Source organism: Tachysurus fulvidraco, chromosome 4 (genome assembly GCF_022655615.1).
Source record: "Tachysurus fulvidraco isolate hzauxx_2018 chromosome 4, HZAU_PFXX_2.0, whole genome shotgun sequence".
In the NCBI taxonomy this organism is placed as follows: Eukaryota; Metazoa; Chordata; class Actinopteri; order Siluriformes; family Bagridae; genus Tachysurus; species Tachysurus fulvidraco.
In genome coordinates this window covers 32,777,291-32,791,389 of record NC_062521.1, presented here as the reverse complement: position 1 = coordinate 32,791,389, position 14,099 = coordinate 32,777,291, and the positions used below count along the sequence as shown (strand labels likewise).

Sequence of the window (14,099 nt, the reverse complement as noted above, 5' to 3'; positions counted from 1 at the left end):
ATGAGGCTACAACCCCATACATCTACTCGCGCACGGAGTGCACTCTCAACTCTCCCAAGGCGATTATATCTCAGGTTCTCACCACTAGAGCTCAGGGCTCCCAGGCCGTAGGGACTACGCACGGCGCGCGCAGAGTCCCCGTGTGCCCCCTCAGTACGGACTAAACCCAATAGGCGCGTGAGGTAAAGAGGAGTCACGTGACCCTGAATCTCTTCTTAGCACTGCAACGACCTTGTCGCCCTATCACGCCCCAGTTACCACCCTGTGCAAGTAGGTGATCCCCGCACTCGCCCTACAATATCCACTGAGCCACATCTCTAGGCAAACCGGAGATCTTTGTTCATATGGCACAGAATTTCATTGTAAATGCCTTTTTTTTTTTAGTGTTTGTTTTTATTTTTTTTTTTTTCTTCTACCCCACCACATTTTTTTTGTCCCTTCTCCTCCTTTTATACCAGGGTATATCGATACATTTTACTACAGATCTTCACTTCGTAAAAGAAGCTTACTATTCATTGTGTTGTGCCGATTTAACAATATGGTGAATAGAGCGAGAGAGATTCAATAAGATGAGGAACAATAAAATGAATTCCGCAGAAGGACAGACACTACTAAAGAGACGCGGATGTACATTGTTTGAGACACACGTCTTGTGCTACACAGGTGAGCATTGTACAGCATCGATGAGTGGCTTGATTAGACGATTGCGTATCTCTTGAAGAATTTTTGCATTGAAGGAGAGAGAGGAGAGAGATGTGTTTGTTTTTTGATGTTATGCTACTTATGATTGGGAGAGAACGAAAGAGGTCCACGAGATGGTTGTAGATTGAGAGAAAAAAGAGAGAGATGTGTATAGAGAGAGAAATTACAAATAAAAACCATTTTCTTTAGATGGACGACTGTGCGAGTATTTATTATTGAATGATGGATCTTAAGCAAACTAAGTGTTAGACTTCGAAACGTGTAACGCAACCGAACGTTTAGAAAGGAGCATGTGTGATGCAATTAGAGGAGAGACGAGGAGAGAGATGAGTATAGAGTATGATGAGACGTATGGATGACGTCCACCTATGAGTATTGAGGAGTATATATGTATGATAAGTAGGATAGCTAGTATGATGTAGTATATTAATGAATAGACGACGTATATATATGTATAGTATATAGTATGATGAATAGATAATATATATATATTATTATATTATATATATATAGTCCTTCTCATATTAAGAAAGACAACAAAGAGAGATCAATGCGGAGAGCACAATTGCAGAGAGGATTGAGAGGTTTATGACGGAGAACTAAGGAGTTGAACTAGTTGAGAGTTTAGCTTTGACGACATATTTTTTTTTTCCCTATATCGAGTTTTTTTTTTTTTTTTTTTTTTTTGTGTTGAGACAAAGAGCAGACTCGATCAATTTGCTCACGAGAGAGAGTTTTTTGAGAGGTTGGCTGTGGAGGGAGAGTTTTGAAGAGAAGCGTTATTTCGTTGTTAATTTAAGTGGGAAATGACATGATGAAATGTATACATAATTATAAAATATTAAGATGATGAAGCGGGGGTAGAAGGACAGGATTAAAATGAAGGCATTTTAAAAGATCATATCAAATTAAAAATGGTCTCATCCAGCGACGAGGGATAAAAATAAAAGAGAAAAAGAAAAAAAAAAAAAAAAAAAAAAAATAAAAAAAAAAAAAAAAAAAAAATAAAAAAAAAAAAAAAAAAAAAAATAAAGAAAAAAAAAGAAAGGGAAAAATTGGTAAAAAGAGAGAGAAGAAAGAATAGAGAAAGAAGAAATTATAATCATTAGAAATTTATGAGAAGAAATAGAAAAGTAGATAATAAATAAAATAGGAAAATAATAATAACATAGAAATTTATAATTGTGAGAGAAGAAATAAAAATTATTAATTAGGTAAGATGAGATTTGAAGTGAGAACTTTAATGTCACATGAGTTTAAGAATGAGAAAAAATGTATTGATGAAGTAGAATTGCACAGAGAGAAAGAGGAGAGAGAGACATGCAATTTTGAGAAATTTAGATTTTGTAAGAAGACCACATTCGTAGAGAGATGTTACCCGTATGGACTTTCAGAAAGATGGAAGACTGAGAAGCTGCTATTGAGAGACATTCTTTGACTAATTTTAGAGAGAGCATGTAGAGAGACATAATTGCCACCTAGAGGATGAGGTATAGGTGATGAAGATTGATTAGAGATGAGCGGAGAGTTATTGAGTAGAATGTATCCAGAGGCCTGAAGCACAGCCTTTTTTTTTTTTGGTAGAGAGAGGTGTGTAGCTTTGAGTTGATTGAGTGAGAGAGCACATGAGTGTCCGACCCCGCACCGTAGTATTTTTTTTTTTTCGATGCACGACGAAGCGACACAGTAGATGTCAGGCATGGTTGACAAGCCTGGCCGATAAGCAGGTTAGATCTGCCTGAAAAGGCCCCCCCAAGATTTTTGATTCCCATCTTTGTTTTTCTTAGTTAGAGACTTATGTTACGTTATTGTTTTTGCTATTGAGATTTTTTTTTTTGTTTTTTTTTTTTTTTTTTTTAGAGACAAAGGAGAGAGGAGACATGAGACGAGAGGGAGGACATGAGGATGATCAATGTTACTCCAACAGGGAGAGAGATGGACGCAGATGTACCGATTTAGGGAGAGGACTGACTGGAGGGCGGCGAGCACGGTGAGGGACTGAATGAACTGCTAGCGTAGAATGTAGAATTGATATTACTGATAGAGAGTTACTGCAGTACTGAGTCTGACTCTAGAGGGTAAAGGGAAGACGTAGCTAGACAATAGTGGGGAGCGAGCTCATAGTAACCGACGTTGTATTAAGCATTGTATGAGAGTGTAGTTATGAGTATTAAGAGCCTGAGAGCCAGCTCTCCAGAAGAAAAGAGAAAAGAATAGTAGAGGCCGAACTGAGGTGGAGTGAGTACCTCGATGCGTGAACTATGCATGATATCCAGAACGAGATAGCTGTATCACTCCTTCAATAGAGTCATTTGATAGATGAGGTAGGTTGGACATAGGAAACAACCTAGTTAGTTCATGGTGCAGGATGCACGATGATCACAGCATAATAGCACTCCAGACTTTAGAGTTAAGAAGTCGGATCCACTGGATACGATGTTAAGGAGAGAAGAGAGAAGGATGTGAGTGGAGATTCGATGATGGATGATGAATTGCACTAGGAGTCTAATTTCCAGATGGAGACAGAGACAAAACGATGAGACATGGAGAGTCTTAATTATTGTAGTAGAGTATTATAGATGATTTTGTTGATTGTAGAAGTAATTTTTGTATGACTGTTTAAGAGACGTACATAGAAGTAGAAGAAAGGTTTTGTGTGGGAAAAGATCCGTCGAGAGTGTGCGTGTAGACCATTTTATCAGACTGATTGACCAACGAGATGGGGTTAGTAAGATGAAGAGGGTTTTATTTTGAGCGAGAGAGAGAGAAGAGAAGAGTGAAGATAGAGTGAAGAGCTGGTTGGTGGTGAGTAGAATGGGAGAGCTAGGAGCTTTCAGAGAGCAAGAGAAGCGAGATCAGAGGGAGAAGAGAAGTGAGAAGTGAGAGGGGGCGGAATCAAAGCCCACAGAGGGGGTTATGGGTCGTGTGTAGATGATGGTGGAGAGGAGCAGGGAGATGTGATGAAGAGATGCGTAGCTCTTTTCATGTATTCATTGCATGTTCAGCCACACAAAAAAAAGAGACTGTAGAAGTGACTAGACATCTGTCGAAACATAACTTCTACACAGTGATGCAAGAATCAGAAGTCGAGAGTTATTGGACAAGGAGAGCGCAGAGGAAGTGTAGAGTGGACACAGCACAAGGAATTTGTAGTATTCCAAGCAAGAGTAGAGTGAGAGAGTACGTAGAACTGCTCAACACAGTACAGAGCAATAAATACACACAGGTATCACGAGTAGAAGACGCTATATACAAGACGATGTGAATTAGATGATAGAAGACTAGAGCAGAGGTATGTAGAGAGACATTTTGCCAAGGCATGAGAGTGAGGATGAGTGGGAGTTGTTGCCGCAAAGAATGAACAATATTGTGCGAAGAATATTATGAGCTTCATGCTAAGATGTTGAGCAGCGAGCGAGTAGGGGGAGGTAGATGAGATGAGAGGAGGAGTGAACAATATATCAGCATTCAGTTACGTTGATGTGAGATGAGCTGACAGGGCAGGGCTGATAATGCAGAGAGGATTGATACCTAGATATGCGCAGGCACGTCACAGAGAGAGAGAGAGAGACAATGCCACACAGAGAGAGAGAGTCAATGCCACACAGAGAGAGAGACAATGCCACACAGAGAGAGAGAGAGAGAGAGAGAGACAATGCCACACACAGACAGAGAGAGTCAATGCCACAGAGAGAGAGAGAGTCAATGCCACACAGAGAGAGAGTCAATGCCACAGAGAGAGAGAGAGTCAATGCCACACAGAGAGAGAGTCAATGCCACAGAGAGAGAGAGTCAATGCCACACAGAGAGAGAGTCAATGCCACAGAGAGAGAGAGAGTCAATGCCACACACAGAGAGAGAGAGAGTCAATGCCACAGAGAGAGACAGAGAGAGAGAGAGAGAGAGACAGAGAGAGAGAGAGAGAGAGAGAGAGACAGAGAGAGTGTTTCAATGCCACTGTTTGTATTCATAATAAACATCAGGAAATGTAACATATATTTCCTTATTAATTAAATTTATTCTTTTGAAGATCCCAGAGGTTACATTTCAAAGCGTGCACACACACACACACACACACACACACACACACACACAGACACACACACACACACACACACACACACACACACACACACACAGACACAGACACACACACACACACAGACACACACACACACACACACACACACACACACACACACACACACACAGACACACACACACACACACACACACACACACACACACACACACACACACACACACACACAGACACACACACAGACACACACAGACACACACACAGACACAGACACTCACACACACACACAAACACACACACACAGACACACACACACACACACACTCACACAGACACAGACACAGACACAGACACACACACACACCCATGTGAGGCTTGGTGCTGCAGCAAAAGTAATTTTTCCGCATTGGGTTTCCTGCCTCTGCGTTTTGGAGTTGGTGTCTCTGCAGCTGAGGGAGAGAGAGAAAGAGACACACACACACATACACACACACACACACACACACACACACAGACACACACACACACACACACAGTAAATAATAAGTTAAACACACAGAGATATATTTGTACTACAGCCCAGTTGAGTATAGAGTGTGTATATAATAATGAGATGTACCCATGGGGCTGGACGTGTGACTCACTGCTCCGTCCTCTTCCTCTGAGTCCTGCTCAACTTCAGTCTGCAACAAACAGAGAACTTTCATTTTAACTTTAACACATTTAACTTCCATTGTTTATCATTTTATTTTAGTGTCCGCTCACAAAGGCCACGCCTCCTTCAATAAGACTGTGGCACAATGGCCACGCCCCCTTTACCAAGAATGACAAAGGCCACACCTACTTGGCTATGACTAAAAAACAAACTGCACACCTCTTTCACAGAAACTGACTGTACACCTCCTACATTCGACATGAGACAGAGGCCACGCCTACATCTCTAAAGTGAAGACATAGTAGTCATGTCTTACACAGTGAAACTGATACAGAGGCCACGCCTCCTCCAACAAGGGGACAAAGGCTATGCCTCCTCCAACAACAGAGGGACAAAGGCCACGCCTCCTCCAACAGAGGGACGGACATAGGCCACGCCTTCTCCAACAACAGAGGGACATAGGCCATTCCTCCTCCAACAACAGGGAGACATAGGCCACGCCTCCTCCAACAAGAAGACAAAGGCTATGCCTCTTCCAACAATAGAGGGACAAAGGCCACGCCTCCTCCAACAGAGGGACTGACATAGGCCACGCCTCCTCCAACAACAGAGGGACATAGGCCAGGCCTCCTCCAACAAGAAGACAAAGGCTATGCCTCTTCCAACAATAGAGGGACAAAGGCCACGCCTCCTCCAACAGAGGGACGGACATAGGCCACGCCTCCTCCAACAACAGAGGGACATAGGCCATTCCTCCTCCAACAACAGGGAGACATAGGCCACGCCTCCTCCAACAACAGAGGGACAAAGGCCACGCCTCCTCAAACAGAGGGACAAAGGCCACGCCTCCTTCAACAAAGAGACAGAGGCCACTCCTCCTACCCTGAGACTGAGGCCACACCCCCTTGACTGTGACTGACAGGTATAAAAGCCTTCCGTTACCTTCTTTTTCCAGACTCTCTTAGCTTTCACTGCATCTGCCGAGTCTTTTGGTGGTGAGACCTGAAATAAAAAGAAAAGAAAAGAAAAGAAAAGAAAAGAAAAGAAAAGGAAAAAAGTTACAACTCTTTCAGACTGGGCCAATCACAGGTCTGTATACCTAAATATTTATCATATATAATAGTAAACATCATGCTGGATATTATCATCACTATAGACATCTACTTATTGACTATAGACATCTACATCCACTTATCTACTATTACTGAGCTCTTAATTCTGTAATGATATAAATAATAATGCTTGTGCTTTAAACATGCAGTAATTCAGATGAAGCTAAACTGGTGGCCATTAAGCTATAACCGTTAGCTACATTAGCATCGCTACATTAATCAGGTGTCACTGTATCTCACATGTGTCCGACTTACCTGTACAGAAGAGGGACAACATTACAAACAGAACATTGTGTGTAAGAAATCTGACATGCACGTGTGGAATCATCTCAAAGCCAATACAAAGGTTTAACATCCACCACCACCAATAAAAAGAAAGTCTGTTAGACTGACGAACCAGCGAGGAAGGAGAAGAAGGAGAAGGAGAAGAAGGAGAAGGAGAAGAAGAAGAGACCTTGTTGCTTCAAATTAAGTCATATAAACTTTTGCACATTAAACCTTACAGTCAGACTAGGTCTGGGCGATAAAACGATAACGATATGTATCGCGATAGACACGTGATCGATATCAATTTTATTCTTTTCTTTTTTTTGTGGAAAAAAAGGAAATGTCATTTTTAAATTCTTGATCGGACATTTTATCCTTCGCCCAGCCCTAAATCAGACCGTTAATGAGTCCGACTTCAAAAACATGTTAAATATTAAAAACAGAACGTCGTCTTTCGTTCACAAAACCGTTTTAAAGAGAAAAGAAAGATGAAATATTTCAGTCTTTCATTTTATTTCTCAGATGAGTTTCAGGTTCATTTTTTAACAAACTCTTTTTTAACCTTTTTAATTTGAAGCAAAACCCCAAGTTTCCTGAGCAACGTCTTATTTGGTAAATTTATTAAAATGAATTGAATACATTTATTTAAAGAAAACAAGAAATCTTAGATTAACTGAACCATTAAAAAGCAAACAAAATGATGAAATAAACCAGACAGCAAGCTGATAGATTAACAGGGATAAAAGGATGCAAGATTTATGTTACACATGACTGTGTGTGTGTGTGTGTGTGTGTGTGTGTGTGTGTGTGTGTGTGTGTGTATGCGTGTGTGTGTGTGTGCGCGCCGATCCCCGCCCATCACAGTGTCCCTATATTCCCCCGTCTCCCCATGCAGAGGTTAAATATACATACTTCCTCCACTAGAGACACCTCCATGCCATCACCTTCCTCCTCCTCCACCTCCTCATCTCCAGCCACCTGCACGAGTCCAAACACACCTGAGCCAGATAATCAAGCCCCGCCCACCTACGTAACTGAGCCCTCGTGTAGTACGAGTCAGATCGTTTCCGCCGGCTCGGATTTTTACCCAGAAGGCCGTGCGGCAGGTCCTGATAATCCGTATGATTTACTGTTTTGTAAAGAAGCCACTTTAACTAGGTTCATTTACATTTATTAATCCGAGCTCACGAGATTCGCTACGGATGGAACGTAACTGCCGCGTTAACACAGCTAATTATTATCATAAATAAAGTACATTCAAGACAAAAATAGCAGCTTACGAGACGAGACCCGTGTCATTAATCTCTGAGATAAAAAATAAAAAAAACACGGAATGAAAGGCAAAGAAAAAGAGAGAGAGAGCGAGAGAGAGACAGAGAGAGAGAGATACGAACTTTACTAGATTTCTTCTTCTTCTCTTGACCTTTCTCGTGTCCCTCGTCTTCCTCCTCCGGACTGCCGTCTGACTCTTTATCTGAAACTCCTTCCATCACCATCACCTGCACACAGACAGTAAAATCTCCTGACTCACACATTCACCTGCTTTAATACTCAACACTTCCTTTTGTTTTCACATTTAGGTTTGCGAAGTAGCTCCTAAAGTTACATACAATTTACATCACTCTGTATCTTACATAAAAAAAATAAAAAAATCGTTAAAAAAATCTATAATAAACTATTATACAGTATAATAAACTGTGTTTAAAATGTTTACATGTAGAACTTTAACGTGTGAGAGTGGAGGTTGTTGCTAGGATGTAAACACAATGTGTGGAAACGCCACAGAATGATCAAGATTATCAATAATTCTGACATTTAAAGGTGCGGTCTCCGATATTTTTGAAGAAATGCTTCAGAAAACTGAGTCGGGCCGACAAACTAAACAAAAACAAAACAAACATGTAGCCAATGGGCAGAAAGGGGTGGGGCTTGTCGATATGGGTGGAGCGAATGTTCAGTGCGCATGTGCGCATATTCACAGGTTGGAGTTTCCCGAGTCAATAACTTCTGAGCTGTTACTGTTACTACACAAAACGCGGTTGTAGCTGCCTCTCTACATTACTACGATAGAAAAGAGGTGTTATTTGTGTAGTAACAGCGTTTAGCTCAGGAGTTATTGACTCGGGAAACTCCAACCTGTGAATATGTGGCCGACTTCCTGCTCCTTCAGTTCTCTCCAGCGCTGGAAAGCTGATCCTATATTAACACGTCCTACTTCTTGTCCTTATCGTAAGTCTTTCTTCTCTTTCTTTCTTTGTTTTTATCCTCCATGTCGATGTTAAAACCGCTTTCTGCTAACGTCACACATGAGCACTGAACACTCTCTCCGCCCATATCGACAAGACACGCCTCTTTCTGCTCATTGGCTACACGGTTGTTTTGTTTTTGTTTTGTTTGGTGGCCCGACGCGGTTTTCCGAAGCAGTTCTCAAATATCAGAGACCGCACCTTTAAATGACATCCTAACAGAGCTGACATTAACGCTCGTATATTAAGTATCAACGTTGTGCGACATTAAAACGTCAGAGATGTGAGGATCGATAACGTCTGAGATAAATGATTTGTTTGTCAGTTTATTTTTACAGTAAAAAGGAGAAGACGCTGTACCTTCTGTCCATTCAGCTCCACTGTAGGATTGTTCTCGATTTCCCACAAACCCTCATTAAAGCCCTTCCTCTTGTTGGGTTTCCCATATTTCTCTTTGTTGGGTAAATACGGGAAAATATCTTTAGGACCCAAAAACGCCCTGGAACGACAACCACCGGGGTGACGGTGAGGAAACCACAAGGTAGATAGAAAAAAAAAACACAATATACAGAAAAATAAAAAAAGTAATGAAAATCAAAAATAAATAAATAAATAAATAAATAAATAAATAAATAAATAAATAAATAAATAAATAAATAAATGCAGCATGTCAGGAGAGTGAACAGATCATGTGAGTGACTATGTAGCATTGGGAAGTCCAACCCTGGAGTAATGCAAGTTATTCCTGTGATTCCAAGTGATATTCCTGATATTCCTGACTAGGGTTGCAAAATTCCGGGAATTTTCAAGGCTGGAAACTTTCCATGGGAATAAACTGGGAATTAAAAAAAAAAAAATGCAGAGTTGCCTATAAGACGGAACTTAAATGTAGTTAAATAAAATCTTGCAGCATAATTTGGTTTAAAACAACAAGATTTAATGCAGTTTAAGTTAAATTTGTACCCTGAGTTCCTCGGTCACTTGCACACAGCACACTGCTTACTGGAAGGCCATTGAGGTCAAACCACCTGGAGGTACTTGTGTTCATCCATAACATGCACAGTAACACTTTATTTTAGGGTCATTTAACTAGCTGCTTATTAGCATGAACATTAATAGAATATTGGCTATTTATTAGTACTTATTAAGCACATATTAACGTCTTATTCTGCATGACCTTATTCTACATTCTTAACTGTACCCAATACCTAAACTTAATAACTAACTTACTAACTCTTAATAAGCAGTAAATTAAGAGTGTTACACATACACAGATAATTTGATGCCCCTCCCCCCCACTCACTCCCCCGAAATAAAAACCTTTATAAAATAATGTTTATTACAATTATTAAGTTTATGATGTTTATTACAAGCAGAATAATGTTTATTATGATTTTGTGTTACTCAATGAAAGAATCAATTAAAGTTCTACTTACAATTAAATCAGTCAAGGCGTCATGTTTAAAATGTGTATTACCTTACATGCATCTGCTTATGACCAAACAACATGTTTATTTATGTTTGTATATGATATAGTTTGTATAAGTTTCCAAATAATTCCCATAAATTCCTGTAAATTCCCGTAATTTCCATAAATTCCCGTAAAGTTTCCAATTTGGAATATTTCCAAAATTCCCCAGATAAAGTTCCCGTGGAAAGTTTCCGGAAATTTATGGGAAACGTTCCGCAACCCTATTCCTGACATTCCTGACGCCATTATAAGTGCTTACGTTTCATGAGTTCCGAAGAAGAAGATGGGAAATTTAGCGTTGGGAGGCTTCACCGCTCCATCTGGAACTTCATCGATCTGAAACCAGGTGAAGAATTAAATTAGAATGAATTTAACTAAAGGTGTTAGTGTGTTACAGAGCATCGGTCACATCACCAGCAGTATGGGCTCTCACCCGAGCAGGCCAGTGAGGATAACCCTTCATCTTAGCGAAGATCAGGTCTCCAGCTTTATAATCACGAGCCATGGTAAAAAACGCTGGAACCCTGAAGCAGGAATGAGAACAGGTCATCATACGTCACTGTGTTCACCACTATATAATGTCCATGCTCAGTGCATGCTGGGTATTTCACAGTGACTCCACCTTTAATGTTTTTCTACACACAACTCTGCAGCGCCACACTGTGGAACATCATGAAACTGACTGCACTCTATTTCCCACTGTGCACAAGAGCATTTACATTTGCGCTGTTCGTTACGCTGAAATAAGTAACGTCACGTGTGCTGCTCACGTGTAATATTATATATAAGGATACACACCCATAACATTCCCCATAAATCACGTGTAATATAATATATACCCATAACATTCCCCATAAATCACGTGTAATATTATATACAAGGATATACACCCATAACATTCCCCATAAATCACATGTAATATTATATATAAGGATATACACCCATAACATTCCCCATAAATCACATGTAATATTATATATAAGGATATACACCCATAACATTCCCCATAAATCACATGTAATATTATATACAAGGATATACACCCATAACATTCCCCATAAATCACATGTAATATTATATATAAGGATATACACCCATAACATTCCCCATAAATCACATGTAATATTATATATAAGGATATACACCATAACATTCCCCATAAATCACGTGTAATATTATATACACCCATAACATTCCCCATAAATCACGTGTAATATTATATATAAGGATATACACCCATAACATTCCCCATAAATCACATGTAATATTATATATAAGGATATACACCCATAACATTCCCCATAAATCACGTGTAATATTATATATAAGGATATACACCCATAACATTCCCCATAAATCACGTGTAATATTATATATAAGGATATACACCCATAACATTCCCCATAAATCACGTGTAATATTATATATAAGGATATAGACCCATAACATTCCCCATAAATCACGTGTAATATTATATATAAGGATATAGACCCATAACATTCCCCATAAATCACGTGTAATATTATATATAAGGATATACACCCATAACAATCGCCATAAATCACGTGTAATATTATATATAAGGATATACACCCATAACATTCCCCATAAATCACGTGTAATATTATATATAAGGATATACACCCATAACAATCGCCATAAATCACGTGTAATATTATATATAAGGATATACACCCATAACATTCCCCATAAATCACGTGTAATATTATATATAAGGATATACACCCATAACATTCCCCATAAATCACGTGTAATATTATATATAAGGATATACACCCATAACATTCCCCATAAATCACGTGTAATATTATATATAAGGATATACACCCATAACATTCCCCATAAATCACGTGTAATATTATATATAAGGATATACACCCATAACATTCCCCATAAATCACGTGTAATATTATATATAAGGATATACACCCATAACATTCCCCATAAATCACGTGTAATATTATATATAAGGATATACACCCATAACATTCCCCATAAATCACGTGTAATATTATATATAAGGATATACACCCATAACATTCCCCATAAATCACGTGTAATATTATATATAAGGATATACACCCATAACATTCCCCATAAATCACGTGTAATATTATATATAAGGATATACACCCATAACAATCGCCATAAATCACGTGTAATATTATATATAAGGATATACACCCATAACATTCCCCATAAATCACGTGTAATATTATATATAAGGATATACACCCATAACATTCCCCATAAATCACGTGTAATATTCACACACAGATGTTAGATCTCTTACACAGATGCTACATATCATATAACACACACACACACACACACACACACACACACACACACACACACACACACACACACACACACACACACACACAGTAATATTGTATAACAAAATGTAACACTACATTGTTTTACCTGTGTTCGGTTTATCAGCACAGGAAACAACACGCGCCTTCTGTCGTCCCGCGCAGCATCCGACTGTACCATAACGGGTTTAACTCAGGGGGGGGACAAACGGCCTCATAATCATTATTAAAAAAAGGATTTCAAGTTAATTCATTCTAAAACTTTAGAGAATGGTTTTATAGTATGCATTTATATTAAATCTGATCATTAAACGTATATTTAACGGCAATAATATATGTGATCTATCTCATTTTAAAGGATGAGCTCCCCCATGGAACTATATCCGTTGAGTAGGCGAAAATAAACCCGGAAGTTTTTATGGCGTTAAATATTTTCAAAATAATTTATTTTCCGTGGTTTAATGTTTATTTTTCAGTCTCTTTATATAAACAGCAATGCCGTAAAAGTGTTCAGAGTTTCAATAAATAAATAAGATAATGAATGACGTTAAAACTTTCAAGAAAAACACTAAAGTGCACTACATTAAAGTGCACTACATTAAAGTGCAGTACATTAAAGTGCACTACACTAAAGTGCAGTACATTAAAGTGCACTACACTAAAGTGCAGTACATTAAAGTGCACTACACTAAAGTGCACTACATTAAAGTGCAGTACATTAAAGTGCAGTACATTAAAGTGCACTACACTAAAGTGCAGTACATTAAAGTGCACTACACTAAAGTGCACTACATTAAAGTGCACTACACTAAAGTGCACTACATTAAAGTGCACTACACTAAAATGCACTACATTAAAGTGCACTACACTAAAGTGCACTACATTAAAGTGCACTACACTAAAGTGCAGTACATTAAAGTGCACTACACTAAAGTGCAGTACATTAAAGTGCAGTACATTAAAGTGCACTACATTAAGGTGTACTACACTAACGTCCACAGGGAGTGGCTGCCATGGTGCTCCTGATGCATAGGGTAGAGCCATGGCATCACATTCCATAAGCCGCCCCCATATCTCTCTTATTGTAGCAGAAGGGTTTGAAGATTTAGGACCAAAGATTTAGGACCTATGATTAGAGAAGCAGCAGAGATCAGGGAGTGGAAGCCAACTCACAATCCATACATACATACACATCTTAGGAGAGGGAGGAAAGTAGAACAGTGAGGTTACAGGGGGCAGAGGTCAAGATGGTGCAGGAGTTGAAG

General features: G+C 39.2%; 1 protein-coding gene across 7 annotated transcripts in view; it reads right to left on the bottom strand.

Moving 5' to 3' along the window:
• The window catches only part of psip1a (PC4 and SFRS1 interacting protein 1a), a 25,637-nt gene extending 12,476 nt beyond the window's left edge, over positions 1-13,161 (bottom strand). The window contains exons 1-9 of one of the 7 annotated variants that reach the window (XM_047812958.1): positions 12,944-13,161; positions 10,929-11,019; positions 10,755-10,831; positions 9,385-9,523; positions 8,173-8,277; positions 7,691-7,756; positions 6,342-6,401; positions 5,364-5,427; positions 5,109-5,193 (exon numbers count right to left, since the gene is read on the bottom strand). In XM_047812958.1, the coding sequence (XP_047668914.1) occupies positions 5,109-5,193; positions 5,364-5,427; positions 6,342-6,401; positions 7,691-7,756; positions 8,173-8,277; positions 9,385-9,523; positions 10,755-10,831; positions 10,929-11,000 (668 nt within the window). In that variant the 5' untranslated portion in view covers positions 11,001-11,019; positions 12,944-13,161. Of the gene's footprint in view, positions 1-5,108; positions 5,194-5,363; positions 5,428-6,341; positions 6,402-7,690; positions 7,757-8,172; positions 8,278-9,384; positions 9,524-10,754; positions 10,832-10,928; positions 11,020-11,117; positions 11,197-12,943 lie in introns of those variants that run through there. The other 6 variants (XM_047812957.1, XM_047812954.1, XM_047812960.1 and 3 more) reach the window with 6 other exon arrangements.
• Between the last annotated feature and the right edge of the window lie 938 nt (positions 13,162-14,099).